We start from the raw sequence: 24702 nt of genomic DNA, 5'->3' as shown, positions 1-24702 counted from the left end.
TTATATCGAGAGTTTTAATGAGTTTTTTTTTTTTTTTAGAAAAGTTTGTTACTTTATACAATTTATTGGTAGTGTATTGCTATAACAATTTTTCTAAAATTTACAATTTAAATTACATTGGTTCGTTGAACGATCGAGTAATAACTTAGCAGTGTTTTAAATCTCATTCTCGTAGATTTGATTGTATTTGTAATTATTATAATTATGAGCATCGTATTCTTAAGAACATCCCCTTTTTACATTATCAATTGTTCTTTGATTTATCGACATCATTAGAACGAGAACATCATTATTATTTTCTTATTTCTGAGCTTCGTATTATCGATATCGTCGTAATTTTATTGACTTATTAATCAATATTCATCGTAATATTATTATGAAACACATAAGGAATGAAACTCCATGTACACATTTATAAAATGAAAACAGCATTTTCATTGGTAATGCGATAAATCTTATGTATCGTGTTGTTGTGTAATATTACAGTGTATGTTACAATGTACGTGTAAACGCGTTAATAGAACCAATTATTCTCATCGGCGACTAAAATGATTCACGATCGTGTGTTACTTCGTCTGCAATGTCAGGACGGATACATGATAATTGTTAATGTAATTTGTAATACTAAAGCTAGAAACAGATCGATCCCTCTTATCGTCAGATCGTTCGCAGCACCGGTACCGATATTGCAAAACGATTTCTCGCAGCAAGTGGTGCAAGCGGAGAGTTTTGTTCGTTCACCGACCACTATACATCCGGAGTCGCATTTGTTAGTACACTTTCTCTCCACCGACCAAGTTTGTGGACTAGACGTTGAATCTTCGGTGCTGGTAGTGTAAGAAAATCGCTTTACCTGAAGAGAAAGAAGCAAACGTGAAAGGAATATTTGCAGATTTTAAACTTTCACGATGTTCGTTATATGACATGTCCTAGCGGATCGCAAGAGACACTCGTACGCTAAAATATAGTATTTCTTTTAATTTTGTCCGAGTACGAGCTCATTTTGGGCGGCATTAAACCACGAACTTGATAGTATCGAGCGAAAAGAGAAAAAAGAAGACTGAAAAGAAAAGATGAGAAAGAATTCTACATGTACGTAGAATGATTCTTGATACTAAAATTAAATTAATATTTGCAACAATTCCTTGTTTCACTCTGTATGACATTTCACATTGGAACTTGTAACGAACACGAGTGAGTGTGAACGTAACATATTTTTAGTCAAGGGAATATCAATTTTCCAGAATATCTCGCATCATTTCCAGAGAATACGGCTCGTTCATGGTTAATTCGGTCGGTTAATATCGATTACGGATTTCGTAAAATTTTTGCCGTGTATGTGCAAACTGTACAATTATATCATATCCAATATCATTGTTGATTACCAATAAATAAGAAGAACAAATAAAAAATTGCATTTGCATATTCCCTCAAATGTGTACACCATGTACATATGTTCCTATAAAGCGGATTCAATTTCAATAAAGTACGTAATTATTATGAAACTGAATTGATCGACTATATTGAACATTTCCAAACACTAAAATCGCGTTATGAACGAAATGAAACTGTGGCTCTATCTTGAACAGCTTTCTCTCGCTCTCTTGTTGACGATAACTAATATCGCTTTTAGCTAGCTGTTTGCTATATTCTGTTTGCTTTAAAAGCACGCGATCAAAGCAAAATATCAAACATCTGCTGAAACACGTGCGTGACCTGTGTATAATCAACAAGCGTTTGAATCGCTGTTATCATTTGTCATTACCATACAGGTCCTTTTATCACCAGTGCACTTGTGCCCGAAAGTGGTGAAGTTTCCGGTCAGATTGGCGCATCTCTCTCCATCTTCCATTGTATCACACTGATGACACCATAAATCGTTTGCTCGTTCCGACGCTGCGTGAGTTCGATGTTCCGTAGTTAACAGTTGGCCTGATCATCGGACACAATCAACCGACAAATACGTATTAATTAATAGAAATCGTGATTTATCCTAGATTTCTAAAGATTATTAAAATCGACGTAGGAATCGGACGTAAGACGTTGGGCAAATCGTTGTCTACTTTTTAATGCTTCGCATCTTTCTCTCTTTTATTTCTTAGAAATTACTTCCTTCTACTTCTTCCTTTCTTTCATTTTTCAAACAAATGTGTCGTGCTTTCATTAACGTCAGATTTTTGTACATTTTTGTACAAATAAATAGATATTAGTCTTGACATTTACAGACACATCGGCGATATGCGTAAGATGAAATTTCGTCGCGTTCGTTGACAAGATTGCTAGGAAGATTGCGGAAAGGGATATCATCGAGGAAATCGTCTAATAAGGTGAAACATCGGTTTAGGTTTCTTATTTAGAACGGAATTCTTCGGATGTTTAGCTTTTCCGTCGAATAGCGTCTCTAACGATATTTCGCCAAATTTTCCTGCTGTTCTTGCGATACGTCCGACGGTAAGACTTGGCAAGCAAAATATCGTAAACGTATCCGGAAATTACGAAAAATTTATTTCGATTTATTTCAATTAAACGTATTCCGAGAGCAGCAAACGTATTCCTTATCCATTGGCAGGTAATCAACGAAATCATACACGGGTACTTAAAAATACCTACAGTTATGAAAGATATTTCCAAGTTCGGAAAAACGCTTCCACGCAAGTTTGATCAATCGTACCAATCCTCTAGAGTTTCAGCTTCTTAACAGATTCGATCATCTCCGAAGACTAAACAGACGGTATACGACTACGTTTGCATCTACACGACAATTGGATCTACGCAAGACTGCAGATTCGATATCCACGAAATATTCTATGTATATTTCATGAAGTTAAAAATTATACTGTTTTATTTCACATCTGGTTCCAATAGAATAAGATGGATTAAACGTAATTCAATAAAATAATTTAAAACAAAAAATGTTGTGCGTCTATTATTTCCTTATAAGATAAAAGACACTTTTGGGACGGTCTAATGTTAAAAATTCTCTGTGAAAGTTGATTGTAATATTCTTCTTATCTAAAGAAAAAGAGAAAATAGAAATAGATGTATTCAGTATGAATTATTTATTTTATACATAGGAAACATAGGCAAGACGGTAAATGAAAAAGGTAGCCTCGAAATGAGAATTCATCGCGAAGCTTATCACGGAAGAAAAGTCAATTAAATGCACCGTGTACGATGATCGTTGTTTACACGATTCGTAACACAAATGGCTAACACCTACGAGTGAAGGCTTCAACAGGTGCACTTTCCTCTATATGCAGTTTATATGTAGAGGAAGATCTTCGCTATAAATAGACGAAACATCGTTCCTTCAGACATCTAGTGAAAACTCCCTCAACGAAACACGCTCCTAAAACGCAACTTGCTCGTAAAACAAATAGGGCCATGTAACTGAAAGGAACCTCGAGAAAGAAAGAGAAAAATGGGAAGAAACAGAAACTTCCATTTTCCATTACAGAAACGCTCTTTGTTGAAAGAAAAATTCCTCAAATTAAAAATTCTCAAAGACGAAATACCGCCATTGTCTATCCTGGCAAATTATCTTCCGTCTTAACCAGTTACCTACTCTTGACGAGTATACTCGTCACGCGTAAAAAGCAGTTTTTGCTGTTTAAACTGCAATTTCAGCGAAAACTAAAATATATTCGTAAATTTGAAGACGTTTCGACCATTTGGAAGCCAGGACCAGGTAAAACGAACAAATGAAGAGATATAAATAATTATTATGAAAAAACTATAATACAGCGTGAACAAAGTAGTTGTTCTGTCCTTTCTAACGCATTTTAGTCGCATTAGTCGCAACGGCTAACTGGTCAATACATTGTCGAGTCGATCAACTTTGGTATTCCGATCGTATCGACGTGAAAATCGGCGTGACGAATAAGGCGCAAGAATCGTTTTCTTCTCTCGCAAATACCGAAGATGGACAACGCGTATCGGCGAATTTTTAATTTCAGAAAAATGTAATTTGATTCGTGGCGAAACGTGTGAGAAACGCGTCGAATTAAAGAGGCGAAGGTTTAAGCAGCCCGACAAAGCGAGTGAAATGCGAGGCTTACCATTGATGCTTACGACCATGGAGATAGACACGACGATCAGGAAGTACGTGACAGGGTACATGTATCGGCCATGTTGATAACGTCTAGCGCGTCACATTCGAAAATAAATTCGGCTGATGTCATTGGCGCATTGATCGCATGCTGGTGTATGGCGGCGAGCGCGTTGCGACGCAAAACGAGCGGATTTGGGTACAATAGGCAGCCATATTGAGAATAGCCGGAGTCTGCGCTGGATGGGTACAGCTGCTCCAGAAACCTTGAAGCCCAAGGAAAATCAATATCCATGGCAGCCGGAAGGTCCTGTTCGTTCAGCGGGAACGTTTGACGTCAAAGTTTCTGCGCATTCGCATCACACCCAGAAAAAAGAAAATTCACTGTCACTGAATCAATGATTTGTCGACACCGCAACTAAAATTCAACTTACAATGCCTCGAAAGCTAAAATAGTCCGACACTCGCCGTAAAAATATCTTTCGTTTCGTACGTTCATTCGAACGAAATAACTCGTCTGCAACTGTGGACCGAACCATTTGAATTTTGCTCGACGAGTTAGAGGAAATCTTCGAAATGTGTTATTTAAATCTTCGTTACAGGTCCAGCTAGAAAAGTTGTAAAAAGCTACCTTTACTTTCTTCTTCGCTATTCCGACTAATTGTACTTCTTTCAACATTTCTTTACACGTCACCTATTGTTAATCTTTCCAATTCTTCTAACTCGTAAAAAAAAAAAAAAAAAAAAAGAAAAAAGGAAAGAAACAAATTGTTTGACTCAATTTTTGAAAAGTTATTCTGTTTTAAAGAACGCACCAACGCCTCCTATAGCCCGTTACACGAGACTTCGGGATTTTGTTCGTTTTGTAACGAAACACGACTATCCAGATCACATTGGTAGAATTTGAAATCATCCTGAAAGTGCAAATGTAAAAGGCAGAAAATAGTTGTGGCGAATATTTGGGGGGAAAAATAGTACATAGTATAGATAGGTATTTTGAGCGTACAATAAATATCAAAAATTATTCCATTGAATATCAAGACGTATCGGTACAACAGATAATTGACTGTTTAATTAATTTCGTGAAATTAATTTCCTCCACGAGATACACCATAAAGAGCTATCTTCAACATGTTATAGACGCGAAATACTGTCCCATTGAACATTGAGATGCATCGATGTGATGGATAATTGACTGTTTAATCACTTTTGGAATCTCTGCGAAATATACACTCGCACTAAATATCTTGTTACTTAAAATACAATATAATATGTAATATGCGATATGTAATATAATATGTAACATACACGTACACACGCGATATATTTATAAAGAAGCACGTATCAGAGTTGGAATAATTTCGTGAGCAACAGTAGACGGTAAATGTAATTTGCAAACGACCTCTTTATCAAATATCGATAAACGCGATCGATATGGAAGGGATCAGTCCTTATGCTGGCCAAATATTCCGTCATCATTCAAACATCCATCGAAACTAATCCCAGTACATACCATTCGAATAATCGAGTAACTTCGTTATCGCGTATGATACAGTGCAATTACTTGATTGCAATGATATCTCAACGATTATTAACAGATACCCAGATGTCTCGACAGTTGCAAAAATCTTTTATAAATAAATTACACGTGGCTCGCGAAGCTGTTTCAACGTTGCTGGAAACTTTTTGCGTATATGATATACGAAGCATTTCGAAATGATCATTGCAGCACTGTAGCGAGACACGCCTAACTTGATCGTATCGGTGAAATTTCAAACGGATTTAGAAGTGTGCATAGAAGTTATATTTATCAGGGACACGTACTTTCCAAAAATCATCAAACTATTCGAACAGTCAAGTATTATTTAGTATGTTAATAAGTAATACTCTTAAAGAGTTAGAAAGAATAAATTTTCGGAAAATGGAACAATTTGACTTTCAAATGGCTCGTACGTGATGTAATCATCTGTTTGATGAACTTTTAATTGCTATCGTAGATAGGATCGTAAAATACTACGAATGTTACAGACATTGTCGTGATTTTCCTATAAAGTAACACACGACGCGTAGTCCGTTTGATGTTCGATTTGCTTGGCTCTTGTAATCCAATTTCAATAAAATTGTACAAAATGCACGTGATACGAAAGAAAATATAAAATATACAAAATACTCTTTACTTCTCTTTTTTTTTTTTCTTTTCAATCATATCCTCAAAAATATGAATTTGCATCAAAATCTACAGTCTAATTAGAATATTAGAAAGAATATTCAGACAGACGATGTATATAAAGGAGATATAAATTACGACGATGAGAGAACTCGCAAGATATTTGTATCTGTGAAATTGCAACTGTTGCGTCGATAAATATCTACGCCGATTAAATGTTTGATACACTTCGGATTCTCATCGGAAAACCAGTAATAACATATTTCTATTTCGTAATATATTTCTGATGTACAGAGGATGCTCTCAAAAAAATATACACCCACTTTAATTAAATGGTATCGTAAAATTGCTGCATCGTATTATTACAATTTTTATACAAATCTTCCTTTCCTTCAATTTTGTGTACATTTCGGATGTATTCCTTTCTTTTAATCCTATTAATGGATCGATAGATTTAATTTTATAAAATTGATTTTTTGAATATTTATACATTCCATATCTTTTTAAGCACCACGTCACACGATTCTTTCGGTAGAAATAACTGCGTAAATTTAATAACTGCGTAAAATTACATTTTCTCTGTACCTGGGAGCTTTTGCGCGGTGAATTTTATACGATCGAAGCCCCTTTTTCGAATGGCATGGGTGCTTCGGCATGGGAAAGTGCCTCTCCATTATCGTTTTAGCTGGCTGTTTCCATTTGTATTAAATCGTCGTTATTATCGTCTTTATCACAACGAAACCATCCCATTACATCAGTGTATTTAAGGTTTCCCCACAGTTACCCCATCATTCGAGCAATCCACGTGCTTTACATAATTCTCAATATCACGTTTCCATTTTCTAACATCTGTGACTGTAGCTTTTCCAACGTCACGTACTCTTGATGAATTCTATCGCCGATTCTTACACCACCTCCCACCTTTTTAATTAAATTCTATTTTCTTTCTGTACGACTGGAACGTTGTTAGTTTCATACCAAATTCTTATTTATCGGAATTCTATTCTATCGAACAGAGAAAAGAATGTGTAGATTTTTTAAAAAGAAACTTATCCGTCACTGAGAAATGTTAGGTTCGACTGATAAAACGTACAGACACCAGAGTATTCGTGGGAGCAGTCGAACATCAACGATCTCGGCATATTCCACCTCAAACGCGATTCCGTAAAATTCAAACTAATCGTCCAGCGAGCTGTTCCATGTTTTCCAAACTGAACAGATCGTGAGCATCGGCCAGCGATATGGGAAATGAAGATAATTTCCAATTGTTCGTAACATCTGACGATCATTCGACTTAAAACATAGTTCTCGCGGTCGCGGCAAACAAGTTACGCAGGCAATTTGTCAGCTGTCGAACGAGAGAGCTGGCTGGTTGTACTGCGTTGAAGCAGAGCGATGCGAAGAACGGGAGAGACGCGAAAGGGAAGCGTTCACCGAGAATACGTCCGTTTCGTCTTTCTCGTTAGACGGTGGAAATGAATTGGCGATTTCACCATGAATACTACAAAGGAAGTTAACGCTGTAACTGGCGCGAGTTTCGCGTGAAACGTAGCCTTTGACGAGGTGAAAGCCGGTTTGTTTGCACGTCTCGCCGAACAAATCCGATAACCAAAATTGTCTGACGAAATTGTTTTACACGAGCCGTGTTCTCGGTAACGCTAGCGGCTATTTAATCAAAATTGTCGGCCGCGTTTCTCGTTGGCCGTTCGATCGACCAACGTGTAATTAAAATGATACTCTTAATAGATCCTCATGGACAAAGATAGCGAGGCTGGCAGTTGGCGAAGCGAGCTAAGCAAATAGCGAATTATATCGCGTGTTATAACTGGATCGTGGAAGTTTGCGCATATTTTTACACTGATAAATTAACCCTGCTGCTGATCCTCTTGTCGTAAGACAACATAGGAAAATATATAAGTAAATAGTATCGCGAATAATTACGAATAATTGCATTCATTTTCGTTAAAGGTAAATTATATTGTATTTACGTGCCAAGGATAGAACTGAAATTGCCGCTGATATTGATTTATTCTTGTTAAATTTCAATGTCAGAATAAAAAAGTTTAGCAGTTAGCGGTTGCGACCTCTTTGAAAAGCGTGTACCTAAAAGTGTGTCGCGAACAGTAAGCGATGGCGAGTATACTCGTCGAACACGGAGTACGGGTGGCTGTTATAATATAGAATTAAGTTGTTACGAAACGACTGTTTTATTTTTCAATTTAGTACTGACGGGGCTCGTCGTAACGTAAAATACTGCCATCTCTTCGTGACGAGTATACTCGTGGAAAACAGCCAATTGGTTAAACCAGGACCAGATCAGGATACCGTTTACAGATGAAATTTGTAGAATGGTTAGAGTTAGAGAATATCGGAACTTTGTATTATTATAACGTTTACCATCGCTGCGCTCTCGATATTAACCCTTAACTGCTGCTCTGGGACTCCCAGACGATATAAACATCCGCGTAACTTCGCTCTCGAGCAACGCGTGATGTCAAGTAATTTTCAATTAAGTCGCCCCTTATGACTATAACTTATAACTTCTGATCTTTGTTCCGTATAGGAGTAATTGAGAACGTACAACTTTCCTTTCGCTTTGTCTCCTCTTGTCCATTATGGATGAAAATGCGATTATAGTTACGAAACGAATCATTCTTCGTTGATCGCGATACAATGGAAATGTTTACAGCGAACGTTCCCGAGTGCTTCGAATAAAGAAAGAACGATGCAATACGATACTCTTTGACTTATAAATAACTTTCCTTTGAGACCAATCGGTGGATCAATTTTCTGGCTCCGCAGACGCAATGTTACACGTAATCCTAGGAATCGTGAAGTTTTCAGTCTTTTCTAATATTATTTTTCAACTTGAAATTCAATCTATTGGACGTAGGAATATTTTTACTGTAAACTATTAGAAAAATGTCCATCGTATAATCGACGAGCATCGCGAGAGTAATATCCAGGCTTTAAATTCTAAAGGCTCGTTACCGTACAACTGTAGTAGGCAACGTCGTTGCTCTAAACACGTACGTAATTTTGTTCACATTGTATAACCGATAACTATTTTCTTTTTATTATTTCTTTTTATTCGAATGTCCTTCAGCTTTCGCTTTACCACCGTACATCATCCCTACGTCATGCACCGATACTATTTTTCTTTTACACTGTGACACTTACTTCTCTGCTTGACCATGAGATCCTGATCATCATGCAAATGGTCTAAGACTGTTGTCGTAATACTCTACGGAATAACTAAAATTGTTGTATCGTTCTAACACGTTATAGATTTTATTAAAGAGGAACGTTTACCCGATAGAAGACTCAGATTCACGAAATAAGACACGGGTTTTCCCTGACGCCACTTTACGATATAAATAATTAAACTTTTTCTCCCTCGTATATGGAAAGCTTAAAATACTTTTCCTGTATTATCTATGCCAAATCTCCTGTCAATTTCGTTACTAAAATAAATGTTACAGTTATCAGCAATAATCGCCTGCACTCGACTATACGTTTCTTTAATTAAAAATTTATCAAAGCGAAGTCTTCGATTCTTTAAATTCTGCAAAATTTGATGAAACGCGCAATGACTCGAAACTTCCGACGAGTAATGTACGCGAAAGACTCTGTATACTCGTTAGGTCGTTCCTCAAACGAGAAACAGATCAAACTGTTCGCGTTCGAGTCAAACGTAAAGGGAAAAGATTAAATTTCCTAACTTTCCGTCGATAGGATCTTCATCGATGTTTATGACAGTTGACTTCTCTTAATTAGCGAAGCTTCAAGCTTTCGATATTTCCAAGTTTCAATAATTCTCATTCTCCGTTCGCCTTTCAATGACCGTTATTAGCGTGAGCGTGTGTCAATAATCAAAGCGAACGATGCTCTTTTGAACCTTCCTTTCCTCTTCCATTCGTCTTCCTTTTCAGAACGGAATAATGGCTAGATCTACTTTACTCGTTGCGCTGATTTAACGAGTGCGTGTTTATTCTCTCTTTATTCTTCGTCTGCTTCTGCCCTCGCATCTGTTGAACATCGATTCGATTGCTGAACTCGACTGTGTGATTCTCCTATCAGGAACGACATTTGCGTCGGAATATACATGTTACGGTCGTTCTTTAAAATTCTTCTAAATTAAAAGTTCCTTAAAACTCTCCTAGCTGCAAAGTTCTTCTCCTGAAAGAGTCGCGGTAAACGTGGATATCTGACGTTACGCGTTCGTTAACGAGCTTCTCTTATGTCAAATATTACAAAGCAACGATTTACCCAAAATATAGAAATATCTTCCGAAATAGCGGACTCATCGTTAGATTATTAGATCGCGGATGTTCGTGCATTTGTGGGAATTTTAAAAATGCAAAAGTCCATGAAACGTTTAGGAAACGTAGAGGATGAAATAAATCTTATCTATATATATCTTGAATATGTTTGTGTATGAATATCTTATGATTTGTGTGTATGAATATCTATATCTTTGTGTATGAATATGAATATCTTTGTGTATTTGCTACGATATAATTATTAAAAAGAAGAAGAAACTTTCGATCATGAGAAAGATGGAATATAATGAAATATATTCAGACATTGAATAAAAATTTTTATTTTCATTTCGGAAGATGGAACGAACACAAAATATGCAGCAAATTTTGCGAATATTTCAAAATGAAGGAACTGCGCAAATATAAATATTTGCAAGTTAATTGCACTTAATATGGAACACCTGACTTTAAAAGCTTCCCAAAAACAGAAACATGCTTTTCTTTTCAATTGCCTTCGAGAAATTAATAAGTCCTTTCTGTGTCGCTTTATAAATTCTTTTAACATCGATATTACGTTTTTTCCTAATATTAAATTCTAACAATTTCTTACAATTTTTCAGCTGAAAGTTGTATTAAAATAATTTTGGCAACTGCTGAAAATTGTTGAAATTGTTGCACCAAGAGCGTAATTTCTGGGAAAAAAGGGTCGATGAGAACTCAAATCCTTCCGGGACTGTTTTACTCGCTCTATTAAACAAACATGTTTAATGATAAATCATGCAAAAAGTAATATTTTTTACGTTCATTATTTAACACGACTCTCAGAAAAATTTTATAGGCTGTCAAACGTAACAATCAACTGCATTCGATCAACGCATGCTTTCATTTTTAAGGAAATGTTTCATTTATTATTTGCGTTATTACTTTAATAAACGTTTGCTATACCGTTAACGTTCATATCTATAAACCAACGTTTACTTACAGCTTTACCCTTACATAACGTCAATCTTCGAAAGAATTACGGATTTTTATTATACAATATATTAATCTTAGTTATTATAACGTTAAGTTATTAGCAAAATTACAAGATTGAAGTTACCAGAAGAAAAAAAGCGAGGTGTTCGTTTCCTCTTTTACAAATATAGAAGAGGAAGGTTGCTTAAGAATGATTAAAACGTAAAATGAAATTCTAATTAAATAAACGCCGTATTACCATTTTTCTACTATAGTTTCGAGTAAATTCCGCGCACTAATCGTATTTCTCTACGGCACAATAATAACATTCTGTTAATCAGCCTTTGAAATGTCACCGCAAATGTTCCATGTGCAACGTGACGTGTATTCCGTGATAATTTTCTTAAACTATATGAAGTTAACGTTTATAACATTCTATAAAGTAATAAGCAAACTAAATGAATAGCCTTCATCACGCTGTATATCCTGTTTGCATATTTAATATTAATATCAAAGCTTCCATGCAAAAAGATGTTGTATTTTGCAAGCGTATTTTATTACCGAGTGCATAATAATTCATTAACAATCCCCACGATTTATCGTCACAGTACGAAAGTACGTTCAATAATTTACATTCTGTTTTTACACAGCCTGTTGTAGCTATACTTTTTTTTCGCGTATTTCAAGTAAACATATCATCGATAAATACACCAGTACAAACGCTATTATATCGATGCAAACGTTAAAACATTTTCATCATGGTGAAATGTATTTGGTACATCAATTTTAGCGAATTCAATTAATGTATGACGAATGTTAAGCATTTACTTTGATTCGTTGAGTTTTAAGAATGAAATTAATTAAAATTTCCTTCAATCAAGGTAGATGTAATTTTAACAGAAAATTCCATTAAATTTCTATAAGTATTTCTAATGGTTACTCTTATGCCTATAGATAAAAATTAAAAAGCAAACTATCCTATAAAAATTAACAGATAAGATTATTTTTTCCTGTTAATTTCTATGCCATAATTGCCTCTTCGATTCCCCATTTCTCTACGATTTATTCGTCTCGTACACAATTTTAACGTAATATTTGTAACAACAGACAGAGATACTTAGTTAGATTTAACACGATTCTTTTTTTCGCTTTTGTTAAAAAATTATTCGCAGACCGCAGCTCCTCCTTCGATAAATTTTAATTCTCATTACGTGTACGTACATAAAACGTAGCGAGTACGAAACAATCACAGAATAACGTGATCTTCGATGAGATGCGATGTTTTAATAAGTTCTGATAATAGATGCATCATTAAATATGTAATTGGAAATGGTTGTTAATCGCGAGCATTAAATAATAATGTAATTTGAAAATAAATTAAATTCGATATATTTATACCGAATATATTAAAGACGTTTTAACATCGACATATTCAACATTTACTACTATTTTCCAGGCACAATATCTTCTTGTCGTTACGTATTTGAAACCTCCATAATATCTGAACTTATTTTAGCGGACACAGCAGTATGTAAAAGTTACATTAATGAATAAAAAAAAAAAAAAAACAACAACAAATCGCGAGTATCTTCGTTAACTTACAAGATACGTATTATTAAATATCCAAAGAACAATTCTAAACAATTTTGCAGAAATAACATTCCAAACAAATATAATACTTATTAATTGATATATTAAATTCGTCGGATGCAATTTTTTAATCGCACATGAAACAAACGTATATTTCTCATTTCGTTGAATTGTTTTCTACATTTAAATTATTCCTGGATAGATGAGAATTATACGAAACTCACGAAATAAGGAAATAAGCAAAATAAAAAGAAAAAAAGAAGAAAAAAGAGAAGAAACTGGTAGATTTCACTTATCGTTAAACTTATATTCTTAAACCAAGTTAAACTTAGTTCGCCATCTTCGTGATATTACGCAATTCAACAAACTGTCAGATGCAAATACAACGTTAATATAGAATTGTAACGATAAAAGTTATATTCGAAGTTATGGTAATCTCTTCTGCTATGACTCATCATTGTGCAACTGTAACTTATACCATTAACAAATCTGTATTTTCAGCCACGTTTCTAACTATAATCGTACATTCCATGTACATAAGTAATGTCCACATTGAGGAACGTATAACGCTTAGTTAATAAATTCGAAACCACATCGTTCGCGTGTAGTCCACGCGAACTATATTTGAATTGTGTTAAAATGGCAATTTGTAAATTTTATACGTCATATCGAAGGGATTAAGGATATTGAAGGAGAATACATAAATATTCGAGTCGCGTGCATAAGTCTTAATATTATAATAATAAATAATAAGTCATAAATAAGTCATAAATAAATCATAAATTTTCATAATCTTAGTACGTTATTGATCTACGATATAGTAAAAGTTCTATACAATAAGTAATAAGCTTTATACAATAGCTCGTGGTTGATAACTCTGCGTTAAATACAATTTATGGCAACAAAATTTTATCCTATTCTAACAGTTCGTGGAAATAAAAATCGACGGACTTATGTAACTTCCAGTTGGCGAACAAATTAACGCAAGTTTCCAACGAATGAAACGCGAATAATGGGCCAAGGAATTTCCGACGATATGAAGGAATTAGGTAACGTTGTCGGAGAAGAGTGCGCGAATGTAATACAATACTGTAGTATCGGAAAAAGGATAGGATTAGGATGATTTAGATTTGTAAAATTCTCCTAATGCTATTTATTAAGATTAATAAAAATAACAGAGATTAATTGGACAGAGAACGATAAATGTTCAACTTGAACTAAAACACAAAAGTCTTATTCCGTTCAAATCACTCTCGCAACTCTATAACTAACAACTCGATTTCTCTACAACGCTAGCAACTCTACAACTCTCGTCTTCGGCATCTCCACTCGCACGCTCTCGCTTCTCATCTCATACTGCACGCCTTTTGCATTCGTTCTCGCTGGCGTCTCAACTAACTCTACCCTTGGCGTCTCTTTGTCTTTTCTCGTCCCATCGAACACATGTCCCGAAACCCCGTGGCCAGGGTCACGCAGGCTCTTTCCACAAAACTGTCCACTTGAAAGGACCGACGACACATTGATGTACTCGACGGCGCCACGGCTCTCGCCACTTTGTATACGGTTCGGCCGATACCTTGGGCCTTTTGCCCACGATACTACAATACCTTGGAAAAGTAAAACGTTTCTTTTAATAATGTAAATGGGCTGAAAAATATTGCGGCAGAAGCGAGCAATTACTGATTCTACGTGAAAAACCGAGTGGAAAATGTGGAATAAAATTTGTAAAAATTTCAGTACACCGGTTAAATCCTCAATTTCGATCCTCGGATGAAAAAAAATTAATTGTAATAAATCATACCAGGTGTTTTTCCTATCTTTCTTATTTTTCACGTAGAATCACACTCTGTGTTTCTATTCGATCTATTGGCCAAAATCTATAAAATTCACGTGGCGATCAACGTATCGATGCATTCTGTCAATTAAAAAAAGAAGATATAGCTTAACGTAGAATAATCTTTTTTATTGCGATAGTGATGGAAATTTCATTATCGAGATTAATCGTGAGCTTGTTGAAAGTCTGATCGGCGCTATAACGAAAGAGTAGTTAGGCGAGCGGAATCACGGCGTGGAATGGAAAAGCGTGAGAAAGTAGTCTCATAATGTAATTAATGATCGAGGAATCGAAATTCTGTCGTATTTTACAGCGAGGATAAGAACTACTCAAGCGACAATCGAATGTCACTTAAGCGCTCTGGAGATGGAATCAATTAGTACTTGAGTGGCGTTAATTCTTGCGCGAATATCAATTCTCGCAAACTATTCGAAAAATAAGGATTAAAAGGTTTTTACATAGGGAAGCGTAGGATTGAAGCTTAGGATTTAATTTTGACGCGAATAAATGAAAGTTTAAGAATCGAGATATAATTGAAATAAAAGTAGGATCGTTAAATTAAAAAACGTGAATAATTCTCAATTTTTGTCGCATATGAAGTATAGACACAAGTCTTTCAAATAATAAAATATTTAACCAACGTTAAATATTGAACTATAACGTGAAAGTAATATAAATGTAAATGAATATCGAACATTCTGAATTATAACACCAATTAATCGCATGCTAATTAATATTTATGAATCATAAGCGAAACACGATGGAAAATCGAAATTCGATATATATATTTCGAACCGTAAAAATAAGATCAGTAGAATGAACATGAGTTGGTGTACACTAGTTTTTTATTAAATGAAAAATAATAGATACGAATAGTAATAATAATAGGATATTTCTTAATTAACTTTTTCATTAATAGATATTATGTTTACATATATACAAATAAATATAATTTTCTACAAATAATATATATGTTATCAATTTAGGATATGAGTATAAAATTTCTCACCATGTCACAAATTTTCCCGAACGTTATTTTTCGCATTTGAACTTGCAGTTGGATACTACGACTATATTTCTTATATCTGTTTACAAGTTTAATAAAACTATTTTACGCTATGGCTTCGCTTGTTACTTACGGCTTCTTCAAACCAAGCGATTAAGAGATGGAATAAAGCTGAAATTACGTGATATAATATGCGCGTATACTTCGTGTGCCTGACATTGCGAGCATCACACTACTTACAAAGGAGATTTTACCATGTATAAATCATACTTTTACTTTAGCAGCATGATAAATTTTATCCGATTACTTGAAAGCTATGTATTCCGAGTTATTAAGCATCGTTATAACAACGAATGGTGTTGATAATTCTCTAATTTATTTAAATTTCCAAATTAACATAAAGTGTTACGTAATCATTTTATAAATGTCTTAAAACGTTATGAAAATTATTTTATATCAAATCTTCCCTTAGAGAACGTGGGCAGATGAATATTAAACTTTGATGGAACGCATCTAACGATTAAATATTACATATCTATGAAATTCATCTAAATGATTAAATATCAGATATCTATGGTATTCATCAAACGATTGAATATCAAATAATATAAAATAAATATAAAATAACAGTTAGCAACATTTCGATATTATGGATTAATTGAATTAACTTTTAAATCGAAACACAAACGTGTTAACTACAACCTGCGGATTAAAGCGATTACAACTTTTTCCTTTTTTTTACTTTTTTTTTTTGATAGGAAAACTTCAACCAATACTTTTGTGTAAGCCTGTGAGGTAAGCCTCGACTTCTAAACTAACTTCGTAAGCTATAGAACTAAAAGAGCATAATCGTAATGTGATACGAATAGTCGGAAGAAATTTAACATTTATTTAAAAATTATATATGTGTATTTAAAAACCACTATATTACAAAGTCTTTAACTATATTTTTATGAATCTGTATAATTTGTTAGAATTTTAAAAGGATACATATATATATGCAAGCTCCCTAGATTTCATGTAGGATAGGGATTCTTTTTGTTTCGCGGGTAGCACGACAGGCTGTGTTTCACGGACAGACCGATCTTCCCTTGTTTTACGGACGACCATTTTAAGAAGCACGTTTTTCCCGAACGGACGGACAGAGAGTTACATCAGAGACAAACAAGGTTACGGAATAGTTATTTAAGATTTTAAAGACTGAAGAAGAAAGATCGGTAGCTCAGGACGTTGAAAATCGATTCTCAATTTTCAGGTAAACATTGTACTAAAGACTTGTTATTTCCCGTTTATATAATTATTGTTATTTATTGTTATAAACGCATATTAATTGTCGTTTATTTTTGTATTTTATTATTTACTTCATAATAAAAACTCGATTTTCATACTACAGAATCGATCCCTGAATTATCACCAAATTACGATCTTACAAATCGATTTTCACTACGCCATGCCGTTAGAAGTGAAGCTAAGTATCGCCATGAACGAGAACGCAAGGGGGAGAAAATAGAATGCATAAGAATCCATAAGAAAACCAGAAGATGAAGTATGTGATGTCTTTCCTCCAGAATATCAAGCAAGAGATCATCGTCCGCGATTATTCAGTTTATCGATAGTGAAGAAAGCCGCAAACAGCTTAACCAAGGTAAGCCATTACAGAAACATTGCACTCACGATGGATGACGCAACGGCAGCGTCATACATCGGTACAAGTTTAAACTTCGTGTTTCGAGATATTTACTTAGAAGAATCGGAGATCATCCCCACAAGGAAGATAAAGACCGAAATCGAAAAGCCCAATCTTCAAACAGAAACATTATTAGAGATCTTCCAGAAACAAAACATGCATGAGAGAGAAGGCACAGACTTTGTCATAAAACAATTTGATGGAACGCAAAAAGCCACAGATTGGAGTATGAAATATTCATATTTCACATACGCATCCCTTCCATACTCTAATATGAGTATGAAACCGAATACGAAAAATACGAAATCCAAACTGATGAAAAAAGGATCAAGAATTTGAAGAAATATTTGGGAAAAACAGCATCAGAATATGTACCAAGCAAATCTGCTGAAGGATGAAGAATACAACTGGGAAAATTGGAAGGTGGCAGTTCAAAAAGCTTCTGGCAATAAAGGTTGGTCTGCAGTACGATACACTTATAACTTTAAATACATTTCAGGTTCATTCACTGAATATGCCATAAAAAAGGAATGATTAATATTGGAAGTAAGGAGGAAGACTTCTGAAGAGACAGGGATAAATCTAATTGTTATTGGATTACCCATACACATTCAAGATAAAATGGATAAAGAAACAGTACAATCAACAAATGAGTTAATCGGATTCTTGGGGCAATATCAGACGAAGGGAAAAAAAACACAAGGGAGTAACGCAAGATTGGACAGAAAGCCAGAGCCACTGTCCAAGAAACAACCTTGTGTGATTTATGAAGCACTGAATTTCCCAGGTCGATTTCACCCAATAACAACTCACCAAAGAAATACATGCACATACTCATCGATCATTTTTCAAGGGCTGTTTTTATGTCCACATCGAGAACACAACACACAGAAGATATCATAAAACTTATAGACTCGACAGGAGAAACTGATTCCATAAAAATTATCCTTGCAGACCGATACCCAGTAATGACATCCAAAGAAATTCAAGAGTATAGGAGGAAAAGGAACATTAAATTAATTTTCACCTCGACAGACTGCCCATCCTCCAATGGACTGAACAAAAGGGTAAATCAAACATTAGTAAACAGGATCAGATGTAATTCAGACAAAAATAAGAGAAACTGGACAAAAATCACAGAAGAAAGCGTAGAAGAAAACAATAACACCAGACACAGTGTAACGGGGTTTGCCCCAAATCATTTACTGAATGGAAAAATGATTGAAATCGTCCCTAAGGAAATAATGGAGAATAAGATAAACCTAAAAAGAGACAGAGAAGAAGCATTCAAAAACTCAACAAGAAATTTCGAAATCAACAAACAAAAATACGATAAAAAAAGAAGAGAACACGAATTTAAAATCGGTGATATGGTCTTCACCCATAACGGAAAAAAAATGAATAGAAATAAGCTGGAAGAAATTAGGAAAGGACCTTTCATAATTCTAAGAAGGATTTCAAACTCCATATATGAAGTGGATAACGGTAATCGGGGATCTGAAGGGAATCTGTTTCACTCCCCATTCGAGGGGCGGTGTAAACTCCCTAGAGTTCCTGTAGGATAGGGATTCTTTTTGTTTTACGGGTTGCACGACAGGCTGTGTTTCACGGACAGACCTTCTTTTATTTTATGGACGACCATTTTAAGAAGCAAGTTTTTCGCGAACGGACGGACAGAGAGTTACATTAGAGACAGACAAGGTTACAGAATAGTTATTTAAAATTTTAAAGACTGAAGAAGGAAGATCGGTAGCTCAGGACGTTGAAAATCGATTCTCGATTTTCAGGTAAACATTGTACTAAAGACTTTCTATTTCCCGTTTATATAATTATTATTTATTGTTATAGACGCATATTAATTGTTGTTTATTTTTGTATTTTATTATTTACTCCATAATAAAAACTCGATTTTCAGACTACAGAATAGATCCCTGAATTATCCCCGGATTACTATCTTACATATATGTACATATTTGTATATATATATATATAGAGAGAGAGAGAGAGAGAGAATGTTACAAGGAAGTAATCTAAAACTCCGTAAATTTGTAGTACATGTTTAATGAGAGAAGTATAAAATATCTGATAAGCGTAGATCCAATAATTAATCCTATTTATTTGATATACCGTACTTTTTATTTAACATTTAAATCGAACGTTTAAATCGAACCCTCGATAGAATAGATAGAATAAACGTGTCCAATAAAATAATCTCCTCCATCATCTGATTTGAATCCAACGAATTTTTTTTTATGAATACACATAGAGAGAAATCTACCTATTGTGGACACACGTACAAATCAATAAATAATGCATGTCGTGGAATATCGGCTACAGAAGGAATAAATAGAGAATTATGTATTATCCACAGATGGCAGTTATACAGTGACTACGAAAGGTATTTAAATAATATGAATATAAATACATGATACACGTATTAAACTTGGTATTATTTAATGGTACTTTCATACGATTATAAGGATTTGATTTGAAATATAAAAGCTGATAGGAAAACGGTTCATTGGAAAATATGGACACGCGCAAATATTTTCTCGTGCCCGCAGTATATTAAAACAGAAAGTCAAATATTTGTTATGAATGGCGAAGGATATTTTTCTCTTCTTCTTGACCCAGCAATTGGATTTCATCAATATTATATAACGTTGATTAAAATTTACTTTTCTCTCGAGTGAGTACTATAAGATCACAAAATGACATAGATCTTTTCTTTGCAACTTGCTGAATATAAAACTGCGTCCTTTTACAGGCAACCATGTATATTCCAAGCGTGATGAAGGGATTAGATCATCGTATCGTAAATTATGCTTACTTCCAACCCCAAAGGCAGACTTTCTATGTGCTTGTCTCTTTGCTTCGAGGGCCAGCGAACTCTTCACTCTATATGACAGAAACAGCCTAGAATCCAGGGGGAAATTTGAAAGTCAATCAAGGAAGGAACTGCAAGATGGACAGAGCAAGGTCTCGTAGAAATGTATGTGAGATTCGTTTCTCGCAAATTACGAGATACGGAAACGTTTAAAGTCATCTACAGGCGGAAATCTGTTCAAGACAGTCGGGGTAATATTTCGACGTTATATTTCATACGTTAAGCCAGCTATTATTTAAATATGTTCTTTGAAATTAAGTAAAATCAAAGTAGCTGAAAAAGTACAGCTGATAAAATTACGTTCAAAACGTGAATGAACAATAATTTTTACTTTCGTTACGCTGTTGTTATCTATTATCCATTATTTCTTATGGCAAGAAATGGGAACGTGCTTAATTTACGATAAAAACGAGAAACAATACGTAAAATATTTTTCACGATAAATTATTTTCATATTGTTTGAAATAATTTTACGCTTCCGCGATATAAGTGGCGAATGTAATTGAACAAGAATCATTTTTGATAAATGTAACAGATATATACCGTATATATATGCAAAATATATTGTAACGTGTTAATTCATAAAGTTACGTAAAATTATTGGAAATCTATGTACGTAGGTATGTTTAAATATTTCATTCATGTTTTTATTCCATTGAATTGCAAGTTATATAAAATCATTTCATTAATAGTATAGTTCAATGATATAAGAATTGCGAATTAAGAATATTGTTTATTAGTGATATAAATAATTAAATTAGTAATAATGTATACTTAACATGTTCTTGTATTTTGTTATTAAGGTAGAGTTAAATGGTTAAAGAATTAAAATTATTTTGCTCTTCTTTCAAAATTATTTCAATCTCAATCTCATGTTTTAGAAGGGAAAACTATAATTTTTGTTCTTAAAACATATCATCCCCTAATAGTCTGCGTTCGAATCATGATTATTCTAAAAACCACTATGATTGTGTTATTGAAACAACGTCATCAACTAGTTTCTTAAACTATGTAGATGCTATTGAAACAAACTACGTACATGCATAGTAAGTTTATATGAATATTAAACATAAGAAACTTCGTTTGACTTGATTTGGCTGAAATCAGCTTGTCGAAGTGCATCATAGAAATAAGTCACGTCGATCAAAGTTGTAGCGCAATATCTATTAGACTGTCATTAAAGTCATCGTTGATACATTAATAGATGGTATCATACAGTTAAACGACATGTCATAATATTCTTTCATCTAAACCATAGTAGCAACAGACTGTTTCCTACAGACTAGAGGTATTTCATGGGACGATCATATAAATTCTTAAATACAATAATGTATAATACACATACGTACATACATGAACCAAGTCTGTAAGCATAATCTATAGACTATAATAAATACGTGAAACATTTTGAATTCTGTATTAGATTTGAAGAAATCTCGAATAAATCAAAAGATATTAAATACTACAAAACTGTGAGCATTATTAAGGATTAGGATGTGATATATTGAAAGATATAAATATAATTTATGAATAGTTTCAAAGATGAAGGTGAAAGAAATCTGTAACAAGAATTAGTCCCTTAAGGAAACGTTAATTACTTTGTTACTGTAGAAACACTTGTGGATTCTTCGTTATAAAACTAACAATTATCTTTCATCTAAAGGATATGTTATAATACAAAGATCCTTAAAATTATTCGATGGAATATCCTATTGATATTAATGCTGATTACCTACTTTTTAACCTATCATTTACAAAGAACAGTTTATTTATCGAAGCTATAAACTTTTTTGCCCGCTTCAGAGCTTTCATCGACGATTTATGACGTACATGGTGCAATAATGCCTAATGCGATTCTCTTTAATATCCCATATTGCATACATTCTCGTACCGATTACACAAATTGTTTGAATTCAAGAAACATGAGATCACTATACCGGTATAAATTTGTTATTTACTTGATCTGAAATATCCTTTCAAGTTTGAAGTGAAATTGAAATTCTTTCAAATAATCTTTGACTTAATATATTCCCTATTGATATTGATTCGATATTGATTCCCTAAATTTAACTGATTTTACATGTATATTTATTTTACGATTTAAGCATTACATGTTAGTTTAAGTATCATTTACATACCAGCTACTTGAAATCCATTTAATTTCATGTAACAACTAATTACAGAACAAGGTTTAACTTTTACGCTAACTAAGCTCAAAATGTCCATGAAGCATGATTTGTTTCTGGAAAGTCATTTAACTATTTTAACTAACGAAATGTATAACGAAAACTATCGATTTTCAGAACTTTATAATATAATGGAATCGTTTTACATATTTGCGGACAAACAACACAACACAGTTTTCGTCTATGAATACGAAATAAAAAATTTAAATAAAAATTATATTAATCCTTTCGGTACGAGTTGTTTTTTAACATCGATAGTACGTATAAAGCAGTAAAGCATGTGCGTGACCTGAATACATTTCCGGTCTTTTTATAACGATTGTGAACAAATAATGTAAAACTATAACTTCAAAACTATAACGTATGTTTCCAGATAAAGAAAATAATCACAGACTTCGCTGGATGCATAAGCATTCATAGACAACATCAATGGAATTTTTTCTGATGAATATGTACTTCTCCTGTAGGAAAGTATGAGATGACTCGTTTGTTTGTAAGAAATGTTCAAGAGCAGTTATGAAATCATTTACGGATTTCACTACGTTTTACATATTCGAAACTTTCCATCTTTGCATTTCTTTTCTGTCTCCCCTTTCTCGTGAATACTTAAATACATGATTTTTTCAAATGCAATAAAAAAAAAAAAAAAAAATAAAAAAAAAATGCTAATTCGTATATTACAAAACTTCACAAAAATAATCGTAAGAATCTGTTCTATTTTTTCTCGTATATTTCCTTGTTTGGAAAAAGGAATAATTTATGACTTGTAATTTGTAAAATTACGCTAAAAATATCAGTTTACTTGTACAAGATGGCCACCATACACATATTTGTCACGTTAGAAAATATAGACCTAACCAAAGAGGAATATTACACATTACAAGTTAACGTACATATATATGTAGTATCTATTTACAAGTATCGCAGATTACCTCTTGAAAAGTAAGAAAACATAAAGACTAAAGTAAAGTTGTAAATCTAAACTACAGTTCAAGTTATACAAGGCATGCAAAGCTTCTCTTGAAACGTTAGGTGCGTACTTCGATATACAATATAAAGAAACATAGCCCGCGAGAAAAGCTATATAGTACATACCATACAGATCCCTCGCCATAACTTTGTCAATATGCGCAACGAAATCGGTAATTTTCGCGCCACCACTCAAACACCGTTTCTCTCGCTTTGGATAATTGAATCAAATTCAGATCGTCCATGTTTACCCCCTCACATAACTGACATCGGCCGTCCGTGGATCCAACGGAAGGATTTTGAACGTTGGAGAATGCGTAACGGTGATTGGCTATTGAGCTCGGGGGTCGATCGTATAAAGGGACGCCGGGTCGCAACGAGCCTCACAGTACCGCTTCGACTGTGAACGCGATAGGAATTGGATCGTCTATTTTACAAAGGTCCTTTATCTTTTGCAACAATTACATTCGAATGTCTTTTCAAGCGCTAACGACATAATCGACGTTTGGTAAGCGATTAGTAACTGCGAATTCGTAAAATTCGTGGATAATTCTCGAGCTGTTTCGTGCGTACGCGATATTAAGTGGCACGCAAACAGGTGCACCTATTCGCGTAGCGCAAGAAATGTATCACGGAGGTCGTTGCAGGTAATATCCATCGACAGACGGGACAATTCGAGTGCACGATCTACGCCTATGATTGTGCAGTAGGGCATACTCTTCTCGACCACTTGTCTGGCGCCAACCACCACTATTGTCTCGCGAAGGCCAAGCTGTAAATCTTCGTTGCTTATACCGTTTTCTTGGTGAGTGTTAATTTTTTACTTATTCGATGGTATAATAATACCGTTATTACGAGGTAAAAGTTTTTGGATGTGTGATTTCTTGATTGAAGAGACGCTATCATTATTAAAAGTTTGAATATCCCGCCACTAGCGAGGGAAACATAATACAGAATGATTCTTTCATTTGCTTACATTCGATTTGTTAATTTTACTCTTATTCTCCTTTTTAATTCGTAATTTAATTGTGAGGACATATGCTATGGAGCAATTTTTGTTACTTTTAGCATCGTTGCTTTATTTGTTAAGACTGTTGAGCAATACGATCGTT

At 34.1% G+C, this 24702-nt stretch overlaps 3 protein-coding genes and 1 long non-coding RNA gene across 5 annotated transcripts in view; 2 read left to right on the top strand and 2 right to left on the bottom strand.

Annotated features, from left to right (window-relative positions):
• The window catches only part of LOC126914807 (A disintegrin and metalloproteinase with thrombospondin motifs 3-like), a 434443-nt gene that overhangs the window by 277080 nt on the left and 132661 nt on the right, over nucleotides 1-24702 (bottom strand). The window lies entirely within an intron of this gene.
• Nucleotides 1-24702, top strand: part of LOC126914758 (uncharacterized) — an 88952-nt gene that overhangs the window by 18061 nt on the left and 46189 nt on the right. The gene's annotated exons all lie outside the window — the stretch shown is intronic.
• On the bottom strand, nucleotides 45-23835 carry LOC126914775 (uncharacterized). 2 transcript variants are annotated; one of them, XM_050719184.1, is made up of 3 exons: nucleotides 23717-23835; nucleotides 1766-1932; nucleotides 45-853 (listed from the first exon to the last, which is right to left on the bottom strand). In XM_050719184.1, exons 1-3 carry the CDS (start codon nucleotides 23733-23735, stop codon nucleotides 584-586), a joined length of 456 nt encoding a protein of 151 aa, XP_050575141.1. In that variant the 5' UTR covers nucleotides 23736-23835; the 3' UTR covers nucleotides 45-583. The 2 variants fall into 2 exon arrangements, with proteins under 2 accessions (XP_050575141.1, XP_050575142.1); XM_050719185.1 differs by lacking the exon at nucleotides 23717-23835 and adding an exon at nucleotides 4059-4081.
• Nucleotides 20159-21843, top strand: LOC126914940 (uncharacterized). The gene is made up of 2 exons (XR_007709960.1): nucleotides 20159-20237; nucleotides 20316-21843. It is a non-coding gene; the product is annotated as an uncharacterized LOC126914940 (long non-coding RNA).

This window comes from Bombus affinis, chromosome 3, assembly GCF_024516045.1.
Source record: "Bombus affinis isolate iyBomAffi1 chromosome 3, iyBomAffi1.2, whole genome shotgun sequence".
NCBI lineage: Eukaryota > Metazoa > Arthropoda > Insecta > Hymenoptera > Apidae > Bombus > Bombus affinis.
This window is presented reverse-complemented; position numbering and strand designations above follow the sequence as displayed.